Source organism: Platalea leucorodia (genome assembly GCF_965183815.1).
Source record: "Platalea leucorodia genome assembly, chromosome: 5".
NCBI classification, from domain to species: domain Eukaryota; kingdom Metazoa; phylum Chordata; class Aves; order Pelecaniformes; family Threskiornithidae; genus Platalea; species Platalea leucorodia.
In genome coordinates, this window is record NC_138827.1 from 95,028,498 (window position 1) to 95,051,262 (window position 22,765).

Sequence of the window (22,765 nt, forward strand, 5' to 3'; positions counted from 1 at the left end):
TTACGGGATCTTTTGGATAATTTTCCATACATATATGCAAAAAAGAGCCAAGCTCAATGCTGCAACTACAGCAAGAGCAAAAAGCACGTACAGTGCTATTTCTGCACTTCGTGATGTTAAATCTAATCCCAAAAAGCGCACGCTGTCAGCCGGCGCTGGCGGGGTGTCTGTTGGTGGCACTGCTGTCCCTGGGAAAACAACAAGAAGGTATCAGTGCGGGGCCTGGGGTGAAGGAGTTCAGGCAGGCGCGCGCATCGCGCTCCCGCCGAGGCTTTCCGCCGTGCTATCCGCTGCGCCGGCAGCAGCCCCGATTCTTTGGGAGCAGCGACTGACGCGGCTCTAGCTCAGAGTGAGGGCACAACCAAGGCCGACGGTGCAATGGTGCAATGCTTGAGGCTCCAGGAGAGGCGAGTGTTCTCTGGCAGCCATGGTCATCCCAAAAAGCACATGAACACGGTTATTTAAAAACCCCACGCTAACAATGGTTGCTGTTCAACGTGCTCCTCCAGTTCAGAAAACGTAAATGACAAAAGAAGCAATATTTCCAAAGGCTTGCCCAAAACACCGATTCATATAAAGAATTCAAAATTGTTTATCCAAAAATGGTGTGGGAATACGGAATGTGCGTGGTTTGGAAAACATCTTGGGCAGTTTTGTTATTCAGAGAAAAGTAGCCTGGAATAACTACTTTGCTGCATTTTGGAGACGGGCATGTATCGAGGTGCTAGCGCACAAAATATAGTCATTGGTCTGGTTTTGCGTGCAGAAGTGACATAATTCCACATGAACGTCATAACCGATGACGCGTCAGTGCGCTACCGGGGCCCTTCGAAAGTATTGCAGAAAATGGTGGCGTCTTTAAAGACAGTGGATCATGGAAATCTTTTGGGATTAAATCAGGTGCACGCACACAAGCACGATGTCTGCTGCCCCCCTTACCTTCAGGCTCCGGTTCCAGACAGGGATGTGGGCCCGTTGCTGGGTCTGGAAACCCGTTGCAGTTTATGATCTGCGAGTAGAACCTGGCAGAGGCCTTGGGGCGCCGCGGCAAGCTGGGGTCTGTGAAATTCACGTGATAGAAGCCAAACCTCTCGTCAAAGCCCACCGCCCACTCGAAGTTGTCCATCAGCGTCCACGCGGTGTAGCCCCGTAAGTCGACGCCGTCGAGCACCACGGCTGTTACCAGGAGCAGAGAGAACGCCTTAGTCGTGCACCGGGCGGCAGGAGCGGCACAAGGGCACCAAGTGCAGCGAGGCGGTCGCCACATTGGCCTCACCGGTTTTGCCATCGCCCCGTTCCCCCCTCTCTCGGGTGCTGCCCTAGCTGAGTTGCTTTGAGGCAGTTCAGCTGCCGAGTGAAGCTAACGAGCAACCAGGGTGGCAGTCAGCCTGCCGGTACTGGAGACTGCTTTTCTCCGCTCCAAAAATCAAAGCTGTTGTCCAATAAGCAAAGGTTTAGGAATAGAGAAGAAAAGCCATCAACACACAACTGGTGTTTAAACAAATGCTTGTGGGGCCTCGCTGCTCAAAGGCAGTAAGCGAGCGCTTTCTGAGCAGCTGGCTGGCAGCTCCCAGCACGTCAGAAAAGCAAACTGAAAAAGCCCTGCCCCGTTGCTGCTTGTAACTGAAACCAGTTTGGGTGGGGTGGTTTTGGTTTGTTTGGTTTTTTTGTTTTGTTTTGTTTTTTTAAAGATGCAGTTTTTAGACACAGCAGCAAACTAGAAGTCAAAATAGGTATTCATAACAGTTGCCTGTCAAGTAGTGGAACCTTCGCCTGCCAGATGCAGCTGTAGAAGGGCGCTGCAGTTACCCTGCTAAACCCGGTGTTGGTTCTGCCTTCAGATCGCCTTTCCCTGCAAAGTCGTGGCTGTCCACCGCCAGTTTCTGCTAAACCCAAAGGCTCTCACAAGTGCATACAGAGGAAACCCGTGCAAGTGTGATGGCAGTAGTCTTTTAGCTCTGCACAACTAGCTTTATACACATCAGTCTCGTGGCGAGACAGTTTCTTGTTAGAGATTTGTATGAGCAGATTTAAATAATCGCTCTTACCTTTCAGTGCTTCGTTAACGTAGCTCCGATAGTAATGCGTTCGCCAAGTGTCATTGAAGCCTAAGGCTCCCCTTTCGGAGATCCCATTTTCAGTCACATAAATCGGAGGGTTGTTGTACTCTTCCTTTATCCATCTCAGGAGCTTTCGGAAACCAAAGGGTGTCACCTTGAGCCAGAAGGAACCAGAGTTCAGCCAGCTGCGGTCGGTTACTGAAGCTACGCCCCTGCGGAGGAAGGCAGACACTGGTGAAGGGACCAGCCCCGCGTGCCGGCCGCTGGGCCTGGCCCCTCATTGCTGCGGGGCCGAGAAATACGGTGCTGAGCTCCGCGGAAAGCTGAACCAGAGGTGACGTTGTGGCAAGCTGGCGAAAGCGCAGCGGGCTGAGGCGGTGCTGGTGCTCACGAGCCTCTAGAAAACGCTTCTCAAGCTTTACAGTCATATTCTGCTTAAATCAGCTATGGCTGAGGATGTGATGTTAGCTCCAAATCTTTGTCCTTTGGCACCGTTTCTACTGTTCAACGTATAATGCAGTGCTTGAGCACACAAAATTGCCATTTACACCTACGTCCAGGAATGCACGACTGAGCCTGGTGTCCTTCTGTGGGGCTAACCTGCAGGGGCTGGGATGCAGCAGCAAAGGGAAGCTATCGTAATTTCCTGTATTCTCGGTGGCAACGTTTCAGAAAACAGCCTATGTTCACCCCGTGTGTGGTCCCACCATTACCTTAATTCTCATCAGAAAAACTAGTAAGCTCCTATTGCTTACCTTTTGAAGCTGGGGAAAGAAATTGGTATCTAAATAAAAATCTTCACGTACGTCTACTTAGCCATGAAGCGATTCAGCTGTCTAGGTTTTGAACTTACATTTATCCAATGTGGTGAGGGAACTAACAACTGGTTAACAGCAAGTGTAGCAGTATCCATAAAGCAGGGTAACCTAGCAGTTCCAGCTGCAGATGGGGGCAGGAAATAGGACCAACGCTGCTTGCAGCTGATCCCAAACCACGGGGAGACTCACAAGTGCAGATTCCTTCCTTTAGCAGATCTCCTCATTTTCTTTGTTCTGTTTTAACCATTCACGTTTATCATCAGGGCTGTAAAAAGAGGGCTGTTGCTGGACTTCTGTGAAAATAACAGCACCACAGGTACTGTTTGGGGATATTTTCCCTAGTATCGGTTATAACAGCTTAAAATACCTCATGGCTTTGTTTGCTCTCGGTTTACATTGCTCAGTTTGCCCAGGCTCCAGGTGCACATATTTTACTTGACCAATAATTAACATTCATCTCTTACCTGTCAGAGTCATACGACATAACACCAGCAGGATAGTTTACTTTGTACGTTAAAACTGTAGTATAATGATTTAGACCAAAGTAGTCGTATGTGCCTTTAATTCTTTGCTTTTCACTTTCAGTAAATTCTGGAAGTCTGCAATAGACAACAGAGAAAAGCATAAACCCCTCAAAACGTAAGTCTTCTCAGGATTCCCCCTTCTTTTGCTTCTATCCCTCCCCAGTCCTGTTGTATAAACTAAGCTTTTGCTAGAATATGCAATTCATGCTGCCTGCTCAAACGTTCTCCAGGAGAGGAGCAGACCTTTCGCTGACCAGAAAAGAGACACCTGATGGCTAGAGGTCCTGCTCACGGTCAAACAAGAAGTTTGACCATCATCCTGCTTTATAAGACAAGAAACAGCGTTTGCCCAGTCAGGAATGTGTTGGGAGGAACCCGTAACCATCATTTTGGTTGCGATGTGCTTACCGCAGCCCCTTTGGGATCTGCAGCCCTACACACAACAAGAAACGGAGTCAGGGACATCCAGTGTACCCTGGAGCGAGGTTTCAGCTCTCTTTTAGCCAGAAGAGGGAGAAAATTCTCCTGGGAATTAGGTCCCTCGGCAACCCCTGCTGAAAATGCAGCCGGTGCTCCTGGCGATTTGGCGATGCTTGAGAGTTTGCAGCCTTAGCCTGAGGACAGGACTTCTTCCCCAGATTGAGATGCTCGGGCACATTATCTCATAGAGCAACACACAGTGACTTTGCTGTCTTATTAATGGCAGCAATTGCCGGAGAAGAAATAACGTGTCAAAAAAGGTGCTCAAGAACGCAAGTGTTTTAGGCAGATAGATAGAAAAGCATAACTCGAATCTTGAAGAGAGCTGCCTCTGCCTCAGAGCACACACCCGCTCTCCCACCGTCTCCCTCATTTCCAAACAAGTGGTCTTTCACATTTTCAGAGAGGGATGATCAGGAATAGCCCCAGATCTAACATACCCCATCAAATTGCTATTAAAGTGAAGAGGGAAAAAAAGTTCTTTCCTTCTATGTGCCTAAAAAGGGAGAGAAAAGGAAAAACATTCATGATGGAGCACTGCTAGCACAATAGGATTAAGAATAATTAATGGGAATGGAAGACAGGAAACATAATTCAGAGGCACCAAGGAGTTCCCAGCGCAGGAGTTCAGGGCATCATTTTAAGAACAGTTAAAACACAATTACCATGGTCGGGTAAAGCACTGTGTCTAATGCAGATCATTTACTGCATCACTCTGAGCTGCCAACTTACTACCCCAAAGATACGTTATATTAGTAAATTTAGTTTGCAAGAGGGGTAAAGACAGGGAACAGGCAAAGCGTACACGAGAGTTTTTCTGTGAGGATACAGAAAGATTTTTACAGTAACATTGAAATTTAGCACTTCTTTCAGAAAAACAGGTTTCGGCACAGCAGCTATAAGAAAAGCAGACATGCCTGGGCTCTTACCGGGACTGGGTCAGACCCTGAGCCAGACTGCGTTCCCGAATCCTCGTTTTCATCACTTCGTTATAATCGCCATTTTTGAAAATGGGATGAGCAAACCAACCTAGAAAAAACTAAGCCAGGAAAGAAGGGAGAAGGATAAATGATGTACCAAGACAAGGGATTTAACCGTTTCTCCTTCATGTGCTGCTTTGTAGCTAGTACCTGAATTTATAATGAACAGGCACGTAGCGATACGCAGGGATGCCCATTTAATGGTAGCAAATTTAATAAGCTTTTGGCACCGCAATCGTATTTTGTCTCATTTCTGTTGCATACTTGATCAGCCATCAGAAGAGGGTGACACATTTCCTTGCAGTGATGCCTCTGGCTCACCCTTTTCTCTCATGCTGGCGCAGTGCAATGCTGACCTGGGTTTTGGGCACCTCCAGCACCCAAGGTGAGGGGTGCCACCATGAACAAACCCAGGAGCAGCAGGGAGAGCTGTGACTGGGTGTCTCTGTACCTGCAAGAATTGTCTGGCAGAATCGATGTCCTCCTGGTTGTACGGGTTCCTTGGTTCTGCCCAGTCAGAGTTGATGGTGATAGAGATCAATCCTCCTTGTTTTGCCCGGTAGGTCTCATTGTAGAGGTGCCAGGCTTCTGCGTGGGCCTTTATTAAGTTGTGTGCCACCACGTAGGGAGCTCGCCCTGGCCGAACGGAGATGCCTGCAGGGACAAGAACAGCACAGGCAGTGGAGCAGCAGTTCCCAGCTTTCTCATCGGCTGCTTCCCAGGTTAACACAACACCCAGAATGGCCCACTAGTAAATGAATAAACTTGCAGCACCTGGTGCCCTCAGGCCCAGCCCTGGGCTGCGGTCGCAGCTTTGGCAGAGGCAGCTGAAGGCACAGCTGCAGCGGGCAGGTTGTGTGGGACCCCACACCGCCCCTTCCTCAGCTCTCTGCCCGTGCGGGGCTGCCAGCCCCAGCAACAGGCTGCTGCTGCCAGTATGGAGAGCAGAAAGCTGTGTGCTCAGGCCAGCTCCCATCCCTCCCCTTCCCTGGCTTCTGCCCTACAGCTGAGGTTGGCCCTCCTCCAGCCCCAACCCTTCTCTGGTCTGGGAATGGGGTCTGCTCCAGACAGCAATTGTAACCCGGAGGTTGCAGAGGAGGGGTGGATTGGAGGAGTGGAAGGAGGAGGATGGGCCTTGGAGAGGACAAGCAAAGTGAAAGAAGGAGCTGTTTGCCACCCCACGGCAGTCCAAACCCCATTTAACCCCACCACGCCGTCTTCCTTGCTCTACCTTTGCAAGCCCTTGCATCTACTCCGCTGCAGCGTAAAACAGAGTTGTGCCTACAGTGCTGCAGAGGCTCCGAGGTTACGCCCAGCAGTCTCACCTGGAGCCGCTGTGCCAAGGCCATAGCCCAAATATGCAGTGTTGTAGGGTTCATTGAGGGTTATCCAAAATTTCACTTTATCTCCCAGTCTCTGGAAAAGGACCTCAGCATATTCCTTAAATCTCTGAACTATAGTATCATTCTCCCACCCTCCGACGTTCTGCAGTGCCTGTGGGAGGTCCCAATGATAGAGAGTTACCTGTGGGGAAAGACAGCAAGAGAAAGGACTCAACCAGTCACTCTTACTTTTGGAAATAAGGAGAGTAACCCAGCCGCATTTATGAGGATAAATAAACTGTGCTTCGATCTGCAGCTACCTGTTCCTAACAGCATTTGAGTTTGTAGCGATCACTCGTGCACTCAGATAAAATACCTTTTTGCCAGTGTTTCAGTTTCTTTAGGACACGGGGAAATGACTCCAGCTCTAGGGACTGCCTGATGGTGAAGACGAAGCTTTTACCAAAAACCGCCACAACCTTGTGATAGCAAGAACTCATCAGTGAAAAATCGCTGTGCCTACACTGGCTGCCAGATGAAATACAGTCCGACAGAACGCCTGTTCGGGCTGGTACATCCGTTGGACCAATCTAGAGCAATGCCCTGAAGGCACAGGTTTACTCAGGCATGATCTGATGCTTGTGTAGATATTCCTGGGTTGCGCCCTCTATGGCGTGCATACACGTGTACGCAGCATTTGGTGCAGCCCCGTGCACAGTCCCTGCGTGTATCAGCATGGTTTGGGGAGGACAGGGACAGCCAGCAGTGGGGAAGCAGCAGGTAGAAGCAGAAAAAAAGCTACATGTGTCCAAGTCTATGGGGACAGGTCAGATATATTCACTCAACAATGTGGAAAGAGCTGACTGATGCAGTGGTGAGGTCACTGTCCATTACAGGTGACAAACCATGCTGATCAGTGGAGCCTCCTGGAAAAGAATAACGTTACACCCATCTCTAAGAAAGGCAAGAAGGAGGATCCTGGGAACTACAGGTTGGTCAGCTTCACCTCAGTCTCTGGAAAGATCACTGCGTAGGTCCTCGTGGAGTCCACTTCCAAGCACATGAGGGACGAGAATGTAATTGGAAACAGCCAGCAATAAGGTTACTATGATCTTTCTGGGCAGTAATTTCTAACGTATCACTATATTCCCAGTTCATTTGCTTATGCAAGAACCATGTTTCCTTGCAGAACACAATGAAAAACAATTTCTCTGTGAAGGAGGGCGTGGATGGAAATGCACACATGTGCTCTGAGCATCAGACTTGGGTTCTGCTATTTTTTTAGTTACCTGAAAGTTACCATTTTTAGTTACCTGAAAGTTACTGTTTTTAGTTACCTGAGGCATAATGTTAGCTGCCAGAAGAGCATCAATAAGCCTTTCATAGTAGTTCAGTCCCATTTCATTGATGTATCTGGTGGTCCCATCTGGGAGAATGCGGGGCCAGGAGATTGAAAAGCGATAGTGAGACACCTTGAGGCTTTTCAGCATTTCCACATCCTCCTCAATCTTGTGGTAGCTGTCACAAGCTACATCTCCAGTGTCATCATTGCTGATTTTCAAGGGAGTGTGAGCAAATCGGTCCCAAATGCTAAGTCCTTTCCCATCTGCTCTCCATCCTCCCTCAATCTGTAATTGAAGATGGAGGGGGGATTGTTAATAAACCCCAAATTTGAGTCTTGGCCAAGCAAAGAATTCAGCCTCCTAGTCTTTGCGGCACCACACAATATTTTGACTTATCAGCTTAAGACTAGAAATAGCAATGTTTTTGCTGTACCAAACTAGTAAGACCTCTTGGGCCTCGAGGAGAGATGTATTAGCAAAGTACGATGTCACAGAACAGGCATTGTTTCAGTTCATGCTGCTCCACGTGGGCTGGCTCTTGTGAAGCCCACGCTGTTGTCTCAGTATCTGTGGTATAACCATGCTCTTAAATGTCTCCAAGTTCCTCCCTTTTACAGCAGTTGTTACACTAACCTTCAATTACAGTAAAACCTAATGTTACAAAAGCTGTAGGTGTCTCATCCTAAATGAATTAACTGTCTGCAGATAGATACTTTAAGAGTCCGTCTCGGTTTCCTAACCTGATATGCCGAAGTTGCTACACTCCACCAAAAGTTCTCTGGAAACTCTCCGTATAAAAATTCGTCTTCTTTTGGCAATGGGATACCATTATTGCGGATGATTTCTGCATAGTACACAGCAGAGCGCTTTGGAGTTCTTGGCCTGTTGGGATTGTCAAAATCAACCTGGTGCAATCCAAATCTTGGATCATAACCACTCAACCATTCAAAGTCATCCATGAAAGACCAAGCGTTGTATCCTCTCAGATTAACACCATCCAACTTGTAAGCTGCAAGACCAGAAACAAATGGAAGAGCATCGGTGGTATAATCACACATTAAATGAGCCACAAGGAATTCACATGCAAGCACATACGCACTTCTAGCTTCTTAAAGCTGGCGCTGGTCAATCAAGATCATTAAGAGGACTCTTCATAGTTGGAGGATACAAAGTACAAATGGCCATGCAAAGGAGATCGTAAAAAGAAACACTATGTTTATATTGTGTTCAGAATATTTAAAGACTGATATCAATCACTTTTAAAAACTACTCTCAGAGGAATAAAGTGACCGGAAATCTAGAGAGGAGACACACAACACCAACAGAACAAAAGCAAACACTGGTACCTTTTAAAGCTTCATCAATGTATGTTTTGTAGTAAAATATCCTGGTACTGTCATCAACATCTGATTTGGTCTTTATCCCCACCCCGTTCTCCATTATGTATATTGGGGGATTTCCATATTCTTCTTTGATCCAGTTCAGTAGCCTCCTCAGCCCCCAGGCCACAGCCCGATGCTCAGTAACAGCTGAGGAAGGCCAGGAGCTGTCAACCTCTGTTAAAACTTCCTGGTCGTACTCATAAGAGAAGGGCTTCAACCGGGTCGTTGCATGGGTTACAATTTTGGACGTGTAGGTGTTGAAGCAGAAAACATCTGCCGTGCCCCTGATGTATTCGCGCTCCTCTGCTGTGAAAACGGGTAAGCGAGATGATGGCAGGTTTTGGAGCTCACTCCTGTTCCCAACTTTCCACTTCATGACATCAGGGTAGTCCCCGTTTTTGAAAATCGGGTGTGTAAACCACCCCACCAAAAACTGCAGGTACCTGTCTGCAGCTTCTATGTCCCTGGGATTGCTTGGTGTCTTCGGCTCGACCCAGTCAATGTTGGGACACAGTGCAATGACCCCTCCCTGACTCGCTCTGTATTTGTCGTCATATGTGTGGTAGACCTTGGCGTGAGCTTTCAGTAAGATGTGAGCAACCCTGTAGGGAGCACTGCCAGGGTCATTGACATTGGGTGGAAACGCCCCAATGCCATAGCCAACCCAGGCAATGACTTGGGGTTCATTGAACGTAATCCAGAACTTCACCCTGTCCCCAAAGGTCCGGAAACAGAAGTCCGCAAAACTATCAAACAGGTCAATCAGCGCGCTGCTCTCCCAGCCACCAATGTCCTGGAGAGCTTGTGGTAGGTCCCAGTGGTAGAGAGTGACGATTGGAGTGATGTTGTTTGCAAGCAGGCCGTCAATGAGACGGTTATAGTAGTCAACTCCATGGCTGTTTATTGAGTTGTTCCTTCCGTTGGGGAAAATTCGAGGCCAGGACAGGGAGAAACGATAGTTCTTTACCCCTAAGGCTCTCAGCAGGTAAATATCTTCCTCCACCTTGTTGTAGCTATCACAAGCTATATCTCCAGTATCATTATTCTTTATATTCCCTGGGACATGGGTGAAGTTATCCCAAATGCTGGGTCCTTTGCCATCAGCATCCCAACCTCCCTCTACCTGGTAGGCAGAAGAAGACACACCCCACGTAAAGTCCTCTGGGAATGTCCCATAAAAGTACATGTCTCTTTCAAAGTTTGTTTGAGATGAAAACTTCTGCCAGACAACCTTTGCCTTGGAGGGAACCTCTGATGCTGGTAAATTCGGCAGCTTTGCTGGCATGGGTTGGTCAAACACCACTGGTGTAGAAAATCTGTTTAAGGCTTTGGATGGGAAACCATTTTGTTCAATAACACTGGAATAGAAATAAGCAGATGCCTTGGGAGTCCTTGGTCTGTTGCTATCTTCAAAATTCACATGATGTAGCCCAAATTTTTGGCTGTACCCCTCTGGGCCTTCAAAGCCATCAACCAGGGATCGAGCAATATATGACCGAACATCAACTGTGTCTAGTTTTACCGCTGTCACAGAAACAGTACAAGACACTGTTATTCATTTGAATGTTTTCTGAACACAGCACAGCACAACATAAGCACCACAACTGAGGATAACAATGTGACAAGCCAAATATCTATGAATGGTCTTTTAGGCAAAAAAACCAAAAAAACCCCCAAAAAACCAACAAAAAAAATAGAGTATCTGGCAAGAAAAGCAGTTAGCACTGTAATAGGAGCTGGTCAAATGCTTAGTGGTAAAAATGCTTGAGAAAAGAAATACTAGTCAAGAGATATTGGAGTATAGGACACTTGTGCGACTGGTATCCCTTCCCCTGTGTTCTTGTTTTCAAGCACAATTCATCAGTTTAGGTATATGGTGCTCTTTTAGATTTAACACTATAGTTAAACTGAAATATTACATGTATTTAGTGCTTGCCTATCTTCCCTGAGCACAAGAGACTTTCTTTTAGCAGAACAGCGTATCCTATACCAGCAGAGGCAAGTCCAGCATCCTTCCTCGCATTGCCTATAAAAAAGCACTAAATCTCTCTCCTTCCAGAGAAGTTCACTTCCCATATGCAGTCCATCTTTACTTCTGCTGAGGCACAACAGCAATGCTAAATTGTGTTTTCCATAGCTCTTGAACACTTCTATCAGTATGTTGAGAACTAGGTCAAGAAGATCAAATGCTGTATACTGATGATCAGCATATTTAATAAAGTTTTCCTGACAGTATTGATTTGTGTATCTGAACAGAGTATCAGTCAAATCTCTATTTGAAATCTCAGATCTCTCTATCTGTCCAGAACTTCAGTGACTAATATTATTTTACGTCAATTGATAAGCAGTTTGCAAAGATACAGGCATACCTTGAACTTTACTCAAAATTATTAAGATATTTATATCTCCCTAACAGTTCTAGCCTGAAATGGTGCAGGATGCTGTCAGTTAGATCTGCTTAATCAGTAAAGACATGGTTCAGTCCTGGCCTATGAGATTTTTGTAGGGAAAAGCCTGCCGGCAGGCAAATCATCTGCAGGGGAGCTGAAGTACATAAACGCTGTTCTCACAGAGGGACTGACATTAGAGTCGAGGCTATGTGAATCCATATATGTAAAAAGCCTATTCCCATATCCAAACAGAATGGAGAGATCCATATCTCGACATCAGATAGGCTGAAGTATATGAGGTCACAGTGCATACACAATAGGCAGCTGACCTCATATCACTATGCAAGTGGTGATATGAGGTCACAGTGCATACACAATAGGCAGCTGACCTCATATCACTATGCAAGTGGTGATATGAGGTCACAGTGCATACACAATAGGCAGCTGACCTCATATCACTATGCAAGTGGTGACGTTTTAAAGTTAACCACCACGGAAGTGATAGAACAACTAGTTGCCATTATTAAAAAAAAATAAATTAAATTTCTCCATACCTTTTAGAGCCTCATTGATGTACTGGCGGAAATAATCCACTCTCAGAGTGTCATTAATAAGATCCCCTGCATCTTCTGTTGGCATACCATTTCCTGCTATATAAATTGGGATCTTTGTCCCTGTATATTCCTGGGACACGAACTTCAGCAGCCTTCTTAACCCCCAAGGGACCACATAGATCCAAGAAGAGGCAGCCTTTGGCCAAGAAGGATCTACATGCAAGGAGAAGTTCCCGATGCCCTCGTAGCTTGGTGTGCAGGTCTTATTAGTTACAGCACTGACCAGGCGGGAAGTGTAATGGGAAAGACCAAAAAAGTCTGCAGTCCCTTTCACCCAGGACTTCTCCTCTTCTGTAAACAGAGGCAGCTCTGCAACTGTTGTGGAGCACTGCTGGTTTACCTCCTGGATCTGAGCCTTCAGGATATCTGGGTAATCACCATTAACAAATATAGGGTGAGCAAACCAGCCAAGCATGAACTGCAGGTACCTCTCAGATGCCCTCACGTCCTCAGAGTTGGTTGGAGTCTTGGGTTCAGCCCAATCCGAGTTCAGCACCAGCCCCACCTTTCCCAGTTGCTGAGAGCGGTATTTGTCATTATACAGGTGCCAGACCTTGGCATGAGCCTTGAGAATTGTGTGGGCCACCTGGGGGCAGAAAGCAGAGGAATATGTGACACACTGCTTTGCACAAGAACGCTTAAGCATTGAGATTATTGCCATGCAAGAATGTCGTCCCCATCCAAAAGAAGAAACCTTGACAAAACAAATAATGATAGCCAGAGAGTGCAGTAGGTTTTGGATTAAGCAGAAGAATCTGGCTATCCATCAACACCAGCTTTCAGAATAGAAAAATAAAATAAAGACATCTGGCACCCATTAACTACCCCATTTTTTTGCAAGTATCATAAATCCAACAAGCAAACAGTTGCCTCAGAGGCCACATTAAGCTTGAACATAAAGTACAGAACCATCAGAGGAAAACAACACAACAATGGCAGCTGCAGGACCCTAGTTATTCCCGTGTTCCTACCTTGTAAGATGCTACTCCTGGGTCAGTGATTCCTGGAGGATGCTCTCCGGTGCCATAGCCAGCGTAGCTGATAACCCAAGGCTCATGGAAAGTAATCCAGAACTTGACCCGATCCCCAAAAGTGGCAAAGCAGAAGTCTGCGTAGTTTACAAAAGCATCTATGATACTCTCATTCTGCCAGCCACCGAGAACCTGAAGAGTTTGTGGGAGGTCCCAGTGGAACAGAGTCACCATGGGCTCGATGTTAGAGTCTAGCAGCTGGTTAATTAACTGGTTGTAATAATCAACACCCTTGGAGTTGATGGTCTCATTGGTGCCAGCAGGGAAAATTCTAGGCCAGGATACAGAAAATTTGTACAGTTGGGGATGAAGACCCCGAAGCAGGTAAACGTCATAGCTGGTTTTATAGTAGCTGTCACATGCCACGTCTGCTGTTTGGTTCATGTAGACATGACCTGCATGCCCAAACTGATCCCAGATGCTCTCTCCTTTCCCATCCTCTGCCCAAGCTCCTTCAACATTAAAGGCACCTGTGGATGTGCCCCAGAGGAAACCACTTGGAAAAACATCTTGCAGAAAAGAATCCCTCTCCGCTTCAGACTGTTTAGCAAACATTTCCCAAACTGTTTGATAGGAGGAGCGAGGGGCAAGAACAGCATCCGGATTCTCCTGTAGAGTATTTGTTTTGCTGGAAATAGAATAAAAAGAAGTTACAATCTCCAAGGTGGATGCCAGCGCCACAGAACTTGCAAACACAGAGGATAAAAGAATTGTTTGCTTCCCATTCAGCTGACATAAGCCACTTAGGGTAAAGTTCCTTTGCCATCTGATCAATCCAACCTACTGTCTAGCAGATGAAGGTGGAGAGCAATGAGCTAAGTGCAGAGCAGCTCAAGAGCTATAATCTAATGCATTTTTTTGCAGGTAAGTTCTTGTAATTCATTACAGCTAGGTCAAAGGTGCAAACAAAATCCTTGCAGTGTGTAGCAATTTCACATGTTACAACTGCTCTCATGAGTGTCCATAGGATAAGCTAAAACTAACCAATACTGCTTCTGTAATCCTTAGCATCTCCCTGCACAATGACATCTCCTACATTTCTGTAGGCCCAATTGCCTTCTCTCCTATGAAAGCCTCTGTTTTCTTTCTTTCTTTATTTTTAATTATTTTGCTCTTGAAAAGAACAGAAGGCTTGGAAAATGTACCTGTTGCTATTGGCTTGAAGGTGCAATCTGGGTAACCAAGGATGAGAGAGAGGAAGAGGATTACATTGCCTGTGACAGTAGGATAGAGGGTTGCCTGTAATAGCAAGAGACTGGGCTCAGCAGAAAGGTATTCCTTTCCAGTCCTTTCAGCAACAGGAGGCTTTACCACTAAAACTGTCTTGTGTCTGCCTGCACATAGGTTTCTAGAGGACACCATTTTATTATAGTATTTGATTTAAGGGACAAAAACTGTACCTTAAAAAATGAGATGATGCGAAGTCCAAGAACTCATTAACGTCATACCCAATCGTACGTGTCTTTTCTTTATTAATAGCTGAAAATGAACAAATGGTAAGTGATGGACTTAAGCCACAACTTAGATGCCGTGGACTGCATGACACTACTTGCACACAAAATTACACCTTTAGAAACAAGACGCTTTTCATAACTAATAGCTATTTTTCTCAGATCAAATATGTTGGGTTTTTATTAGAGATTTACAATTTAATCTTAAAAAATTATCACAGAATCAAAGAATCATTTGGGTTGGAAAAGACCTTTAAGATCATTGAGTCCAACCGTTAACCTCACACTGCCAAGTCCACCACTAAACCATGTACCTAAGCACCACATCTACACATCTCTTAAGCACCTCCAGGGATGGGGACACTTCCCTGGGCAGCCTGTGCCAGTGCTTGACAAACCTTTCGGTGAAGAAATTTTTCCTAATATCCAATCTACACCTCCACTGGCGCAACTTGAGGCTGATGAAAATGATGAAAAGCTTTGGGGAGGATTTCCTGCTTCCCCTCCCTTAACGCTCACCATCCACCCTTAATTTTCCAACAAGACTATGAAAGAAACCATAAAGTTATTTCATCTAATAGCAGCAGTCTGGACTGGACAATTTTGAATTTCCTCTATAATTTGCCATGCAGAGCTTGCCTAAAAAACTCTCCTCCTTCTTGAAAAATGTCACTCACCTGTGACAATGGCAGCTACTGGTATGAAAGGATTCTCTTCCATGGAACCACAATCAAGGAACTTTAGACTAAAAACCAAGATCTCTATGTCCTTCCAGACATTCTGCAAAACCAGAAGTCAGAGACTTGTATGAAAAGAAGCATCAGCCAGCTAGTATAACCATGCTCTTGGCATTTGTTGCTTTTAACATGGAATAGGAAATACCTAGAAGACTGAGAATCAGTGATAAAGTTTTTCAAAGTTAAATTCATAAATCAACAGAGTAAGCATTAAATACCACTCACTATTTTTCTCTGATACAAAAAAAGCCCAATGCAAATCAAAGCATAAACCCCAGACACCTTCAGTGTTTGACCTGTCATTGAAAAGGCACAAGGAACTATGTCCTTTTTTGAAAGCTTACTTGGTAAGAATCTGTTGCCATAAATGGCCCACTCCAGATTTTTAGCATGCTGGGACCCTAAAGAGAAAGAGTCACATGGGGAGCTCCTTATTCTGCTATTCTGTTGCTGGATGACTCTTGTCTTACGGATTTTAAGAATGCAATTCAGTACCAGAGGTTTAATATCAGGTACCAGCCTATAGCATCACTGACATTGTTGCTGCCATGTGATCTAATCCTTTTACAGGCTCATCCTCATTGACATTTCTAGCACTGCCTCTACTGATGAGAAGTTGCAAAGTTTGGTAGTACAATTGCAGAACACATGCTAGAATAAAACAGTGTCTTTTAGTGTATAGGTATTGGCCTAACAGCTTATCAAACACTAAGGACGTGAGAGAGAATGTTTTTCAGTCCTGGACAAAAGAATTACGCCATTCCAGTCATTAATGCATCAATAATGCGCACTGACCAAGACGATCCTTTCCAGCACTTTCGAACACCTGTTTTAAAGTCAGAATAACAGAGAAGCAAGTAAGCAGTATGCAGCTGTTTCCTAGTGTAGCTGTTGTCTGAGCTGTCGCAGCAAATCAGAACTGTTTAGACACGTGTCAAGAAACATGAATTTCCCCTTCTATTTATGGGCTGTTGTCTGCTGCTATGCTTTGAACACTGTGCATAATGTTACCTGGAATTCACTCAATTTCTTGTAGAAATCTGTTTCATTTCCACAACAGTACTGAAGGCTGAGAGACAGAAAGTCTACCAAATCCTGGAAACAAGAAAAGGAAAAGAATAATTCTGAGGTAAAATGCATTTTTTTGCAGGCATTATGTTAAAAATATATAAAATTGTAAAATATTTCATAAAGATACATTGCTGGAATAAGAAGCCATACAGCTATATGGGACCCCTGGACGATACAATGAGTACAAACTGGATACTGTATGGGAAAATGCATTTTGTGTCTCTCCTTCTAAACAAAGTAAAATCTAAACAGCTGAAGGAAATTTTAGGAGTATTTTACGAATTTAATATTAATGATTTACAGTTGATTCTTTAATTAGTAAGACTGAAGAAGTCTATGATTAATCAGACCGAAACCTTTGCAGCTATGTGGTTCAGGTAGGCCTTATCAATAATCCCTTGGGGATAGTCCACTTCAGAAATCTTTAGTCATTCTAAACTACAAGCATTATCCCCCTTGAAGTCATCAAGTCCAAAGGAATTGATAGTATTCTTTTATTAAACCAGCTGATGAAGTTGGAAAAAATCTGATAAGCCTTCAGCTTGCTTTTCAGTCCAAAGTTTTCTAGTTTTGTCAGCTCATCTAATACATCATCTTTCCTCTCCCTACAAACCACACCTTGCTTATACCCTTGGAATGCCATGCCTACAACATTGCTTACCCTGGCGCTAAATTTTGAAGGATTGTGAATACAAGCCAAAACCCTTCACTATCATCTGTTCACTACATCCTACATCAACATCCTCTAGGTGGAGACAACTACTAACAGAGGGTTTGGTCTTTACAGAAAGGATATCATCTTTGTAGAGATTACGTTCTCCTCATGTTGTGCCATCCCTGTGCAGCTAGATCACTTTTAGCACAGTTCTGTCTGTGTTTTAACATAATACGCAGATTTTTTAAAATATAGTGGCTATTTAAAATAAAGTATCTTGCTTATTTGGTGGTGCATTAAGTAGACTTGCAATGAAAATAACACTGGGTACGCTTTTTGCAGGCGCCTTGTCTTTTAAGCATGCATATTGCTAAAATTGCCAAATTATGAGAGCAAATATTTCTCCATATATCTTAATCAGTGCTTACTAGCCAAGAGAGGATGCTGAAGTCACTTTCAAGATCAGTGAGCTTCACAGGATCAGACTAATCAAACAAGTAAAATTTACCAAATTGGCCAATTTGTCAACTTTCTAAAATTTTAACTTGCAACAAGTCACTTGATCCCATACATAAAAATCAAGTTAAATAAAACAAAATTTATATAATTTTGGAAATCATTTCTATTAAGGTGTTACCTGAAGATAAACTGAAAGCAACTCTGATGAAGCACTATCCAAGACATGACCCATTCCTAAAACAATGGACAGCTTTCCACCTTGAAAAAAAAAGAGACAGTCTATTAGTAGTATGTTAAGGACAAATAAAAAACTTCAGTTCGCTGCAGTTATTTTAAGATCAGTTGGAAATTTTTGAAGATGTGGATCATCAGCCAGTGCCCTAGGTAGCTGATTTCAGAATACCCACTATGATTTCAACAGAGTTGAAGAAGGTAGAAATTCAAAGGCAGAGTCAAGGAGTCTTTGTCAATAAATCTTGTCTTATGACTGCTTATAAACATTTTAGCACTGCTGCTTGCAGGAAGATGGACCTGAATACAGCTGTCCTGTGGGTGCCCTTCCACTCCATGAATAATTGCAAGTAATATCTTTAATTTTCATGCCTTTGTGGTGGTTCTACAGTGGTTATATTTTTAAATCCATTCTGTGCTGGATGCTGCTGAGATGCTGGGATGCCGGGAACTTGGGGGAACAGGTTACGCGGGAGGGAAGCTGGGAAACTTCTAAGGGCTATCACCAGACAGTGTGAACTGTACTGCAAAGTATTCCTGACAAATGCAGGAATTAAAAATAAATAAATTAATTAAAAATTTGCAAAACATGACTCAGCCAGCTCTACTGGTTGTCTGCCTGGGACAGAGAAACTCCAAGCCCAAAGATGGCAGACCCAAGAGCACAGCTGCTGAGAAAATCCCAGGTACCCGTCATAGACGAGGCAAAATTCTCTTACTCTGTGTAACACAGGTAGAGTTAAGACCTAATTACTTTAAAACCCCAGTGTCTGCAATGAGGAAAGTCAAACAAAGGATATTGCAGACTTGCTCACACTATTATTATCTTACAGGAGACTTCTTGTGCCTTGTTTCTTCATGTTTGAGGTACATTTCAGGAATTTTTTAGCCTTTCCTCTGTGGGTCAGGAAGAGGTACACAAAAGTACATTATTATCTACAAAATAGCTTGATTATTATGACTTTGTCATTGTACACAGAAAAAAATAGAATAAGACTGGATTTGAGTAATTTTAAAGTAATTTGTAACTGATTGATAGAATTAATTTTCATTTTACACTAGCAAGTAAATATTTTGTTTCGTGTTGCTTTATTTAACTTTTTAAAGTTAACTTTATTAACTTTAAGTTAACTTTATTTAACTTCATTTAACTTTTTAAAGTTAAATAAAATCATTTCCCTTTGATTAAATGAGAAATGTCATTTGAAACCATGATCAGCTTTCTTTAAGTGGATTTTGTCAATACACGTGCAAAGATTTCCACCTTTTAGGTGGAAAGTTGGTAGTTGAATTTGACCTGATTCTTCAGCTAGATCTGGACCTCCAAATCAAAGATTCTTCCTAAGTCTTAATCCCACTTTTATTATACAACACATTTAAGGTTTGGTATATGAACAGTATGAGACCACGGTTCATCGGGGGCATCTGCTGGTCTTTAAATTAAGTGCACATGGACAACAGCCCTTAGAGAAAAAGCGTATGAAAGTATTATAATGTTTGGTTTTGAAGTACTAGATTCTGCTGCTCAAATTAACTGGAGGCTATTTAATACTTCCCTGATGCTTAAAAGGTGAAATATAAGTATGCATACATACACATATATATTATCCCCAACTATTTTGGCTATCATTTCAAATAAAATGCAATTACCATTAAGTTATAAAAAAACTATCAAAATAAAGGATTTGAAGGAACCTGCTACTCAAGGATTTCTGTGTAATTCTGAGAGCACTGACAGCACATTCACACAGAGATTGCACGTAGCAGTTGCCATTTTATCCAACAGAAAAATATTTGTGAAAAAGTCATATAAAAAAAAACCCTCTCCCCATTCCTTACCCGCCGGCGAGTATTTCTCATGGTAGATGGTGTAAGCTCTTTCATGAGCGATAGCTAGGGCCTGGGCTCGGTGCTGGGGGTCATCGTAAGGCAGGCTTTTAAGGACCTCTGGCAGGTCGCTGAACGTGAGCCACACATCGACCAGGTCCCCAAAAACACGGAAGCTGAACTCTGCGTATTCCACAAAAAGGTCAGCAAAAGCGTTGGCTTTCCTACCGATGGCCTGCGCGGCCACAGCACCAGGGACACGCTGGTGATGCAGAACTACCACCGGCCTGAGGTCTGCAGCAAGCAGGGTCTTGAGCAGCTCCTGGTAGCACTGCACTTGAGCTTCATCTGGCTTCTCAGCATCCCCCTTCGGAAGAATGCGTGCCCACGGCAGGAAGACTTTGTAATGCGTCACCCCGATCTCATGAAGGTGGGAGAAGTACTGGGGCAGCTCTGGAGCCACAAGATGTTGGCACAGGTAATCGTGGGCTTCAGCCACGGCAGGGCCCTGATCTTCCTTGGGTAGGACTTGGTTCTGCAGGTGCAATCTATTTACTAACTCGCTGGGTAGAGGTCCAGCAATGGCGATAAAATTCTGAGCAAATTCCCCATCTATCTCAAGGCTCAGAGAGACTAATAGAAAGAAGACAACTGTCTTACAAATCAGCTCCATTCCTAGACCTGCTTCAGAAACAATTATTCCACACTGCTTATATTACAGTAGAATTAATATTTAACTGAAACTATCTAGTAGACAGATAAATGTTACCAGAACTAGCTGACACTAGAATGATAACAAATCAGGACTTTCAGCCAACAGATAAATGAACAAATGGATGAATAAAAAAAACACTGTCAAACAATTAGTTGGAGAAAGGTCATGTGGAAACATTTTCTGAGATGCCCAGGTTTCCCTTTATGCTTGAATATCAATTGACATTTGCTGATACTGCCTCCATTTCAGAGGAAGAGAAAACAAGCAGACAATGCTTTTTATCTCCTCTCGCACCTTTTTTTGCTTAAGAGGAATCCCAGCACAGCTCTGGATGCACAAAATAACAAGAGCAGAGTTATTGCTGGGCCTGGGTGCCACCACGGCTCAGGGTGCGCAGGACAGCAAGAGGCACGTTTGTGCTCTAATTCTTGGATGCATAAAGGAAATCTGAGATGTGGCATCTTACCCACTTGGAGAAGTGGCTATTACATGAATTCAGGCAACAGCACCAACATGCGTCCTTATGCCTGATAACATCAAGGAATTTGAACATCATTTTATTGCTTTCCAAAGTACTCCTTCCTTCAGCCTTGAAAACACATGCTGTCTCAGCAGGGTGGAGACATACAGATCACCCACCTGAACCGATGTATGGAAGAGAGAACTTGACTTTTCTACATTCAAATACAGCAAACCTGAAGAGCTGAGAACATTCGATGCCTAAATACAGAACACGTTTAAATCAACTAAACACAGAAGTCTACATAACTATATTGAAAAGTTAGTTCCATCTCCCAGTTTATTTCCTTTAATAACCAGCTTTTTGTCTCAAGCATACCTGGAATCATCTGGGCGACTTACTGCTCCGTCAAGCAATATTATCTTTAAGCTACAGTAGAAAAGGTCTCTCAACATTTGCTGTTACTCAAATAGCCAATCTTATAGTTTGTACAGGGATCGTAATTTGTGTACTTTGACCCTGTTTGATTCCCAGGTGACTATTTTTTTTTTTCAGGAAGCCTTGAAAGGCTTGCTGAAACATTGTGCTTACTGTTTTGAAAGGCTGCGTATTTGCTTCCCCCCCACACCTCGATATTTGAATAACAAGTTTGACTAGGAACTTTACAGCACCACCTGCTGCTTATTTTTCAGTCAAGCAGTGTTAACTCTGAAAGAGAACACCCCTCCTGGCCTATGAAGCACATAGAACTGGGGAAGAAAGAAGAAAAAACACTTTCTCCCCTGTGAAGAATATTTATTACCAAACAAAGACTAGGGGGAGGGAAGGGGAAAGCACATAATGGAATACAAACATATTCCTGTCCTTATTTTGAAAGTAAATGAGCAGTACGGAATAACATGAAACTGTTGTTGCAGCTGGGTGTCAATTTTTAATGAAATGTAGCATTTGCCAAAATGCAGGTTATGAAAGAAATTAGTGGACAGAAGTTACTGCAGTTAGAGTTAGGGAGTTAGTGCCTAGTGATGTGGTAGTGGTGTTGGTGACAAATATTTATGATTCTTTCCCTTCCTTAAATATAACTGTTATCTTTAATGATATGCTTCGTTAGACCAAGGCATATCTCTCCAAAGCTGGGAGAGACTAACAGGAAAAAGACAACTGTCTTACAAACCAGCTCCATTTCTGGACCTGCTTCAGAAACAGTTATTTCACACTATTTATACTTAAAATAAATAGCTTTGGTATCTTTCATGCTATTGCAAATGTTTCTTAGGTGCTGGTATCAGGTTGACAAGACAAATATTCAGGTATTTTTGGTTGTTAATAGATTATTTAATAATCCCATAGCATACAGCAAATAATTGAGAACAACAGAAATTTAAGTAAAATTTTCTTATAGAAAAATCTACAAACAAGTTTACAAATATAGTCTTAAAAATCCCTCACAAATCATGGCAGTTTTCAATTCACTTACAAGTCAAGACATTCATCAAGATGGGGGTTTCTGACCTCCTGACTTAAAGCCTTGCTTTGGGCTTGGCTATTTTCAATTTTCTATTTTACATATGCAACAGGAGCACATACATCTTTAGTCCATCTAAAAAGAAAGAGAAGCAATCAGAGTTTCTCATTATCCATTACTGGAAGTTAAAAAACCTTCTTAAAAAAACCAGCATCTGTCATCCAGGAAACGTATTCTTAAGACATTAAACATTTAGATCACTATTTTTTCAGCCTCAAGCATAGGCATAGAAAATAGCAATCCCACATACGAGTGACAACAAATCCACCCCCAGACATCTCCAGACATTTAATGATCTTTTATTTATGTTAATAAGAAAAACAGTAAAAACCTATAGCATAAAAAGTCTACTAAATACAATAGAAGAACAATGCAAAATTCCTCTCATCTAAAACAGAAACATCTACATAGCTTGATGCTGAAAAGAGCTATTGAATAATTCTCCTCTGCATCTGGATGATGGCATTGAAACCCAGAATTAATAATGAAACTAATATGTAAGTGTGTCATTTCTTTAAAAGCTTTCCAGGTATGCTCAGTGTAAATGAGCAGTCATATATTACTAACCACACATTGGCGCATTCCACAGTAAAGCATTCATAGGAATTTAAGATGTTAGCTATACAGCCACTCTTGCAAGAAAAGAATGCATTCTCCAACACGTAACTAGTCAGCCCTGCAATCCAGGTC

General features: G+C 43.5%; 1 protein-coding gene across 1 annotated transcript; it reads right to left on the reverse strand.

Annotated features, from left to right (window-relative positions):
• On the reverse strand, positions 1 to 20,048 carry LCT (lactase; the record flags this gene model as incomplete). The annotated part of the gene is made up of 17 exons (XM_082311837.1): positions 1 to 182; positions 940 to 1,176; positions 2,049 to 2,272; positions 3,343 to 3,477; positions 4,812 to 4,921; positions 5,314 to 5,516; positions 6,188 to 6,386; positions 7,522 to 7,812; positions 8,268 to 8,536; positions 8,874 to 10,433; positions 11,854 to 12,499; positions 12,885 to 13,572; positions 14,345 to 14,423; positions 15,073 to 15,175; positions 16,144 to 16,227; positions 17,496 to 17,575; positions 19,388 to 20,048. 17 exons carry the CDS (start codon positions 20,046 to 20,048, stop codon positions 1 to 3), a joined length of 5,751 nt encoding a protein of 1,916 aa, XP_082167963.1.
• Between the last annotated feature and the right edge of the window lie 2,717 nt (positions 20,049 to 22,765).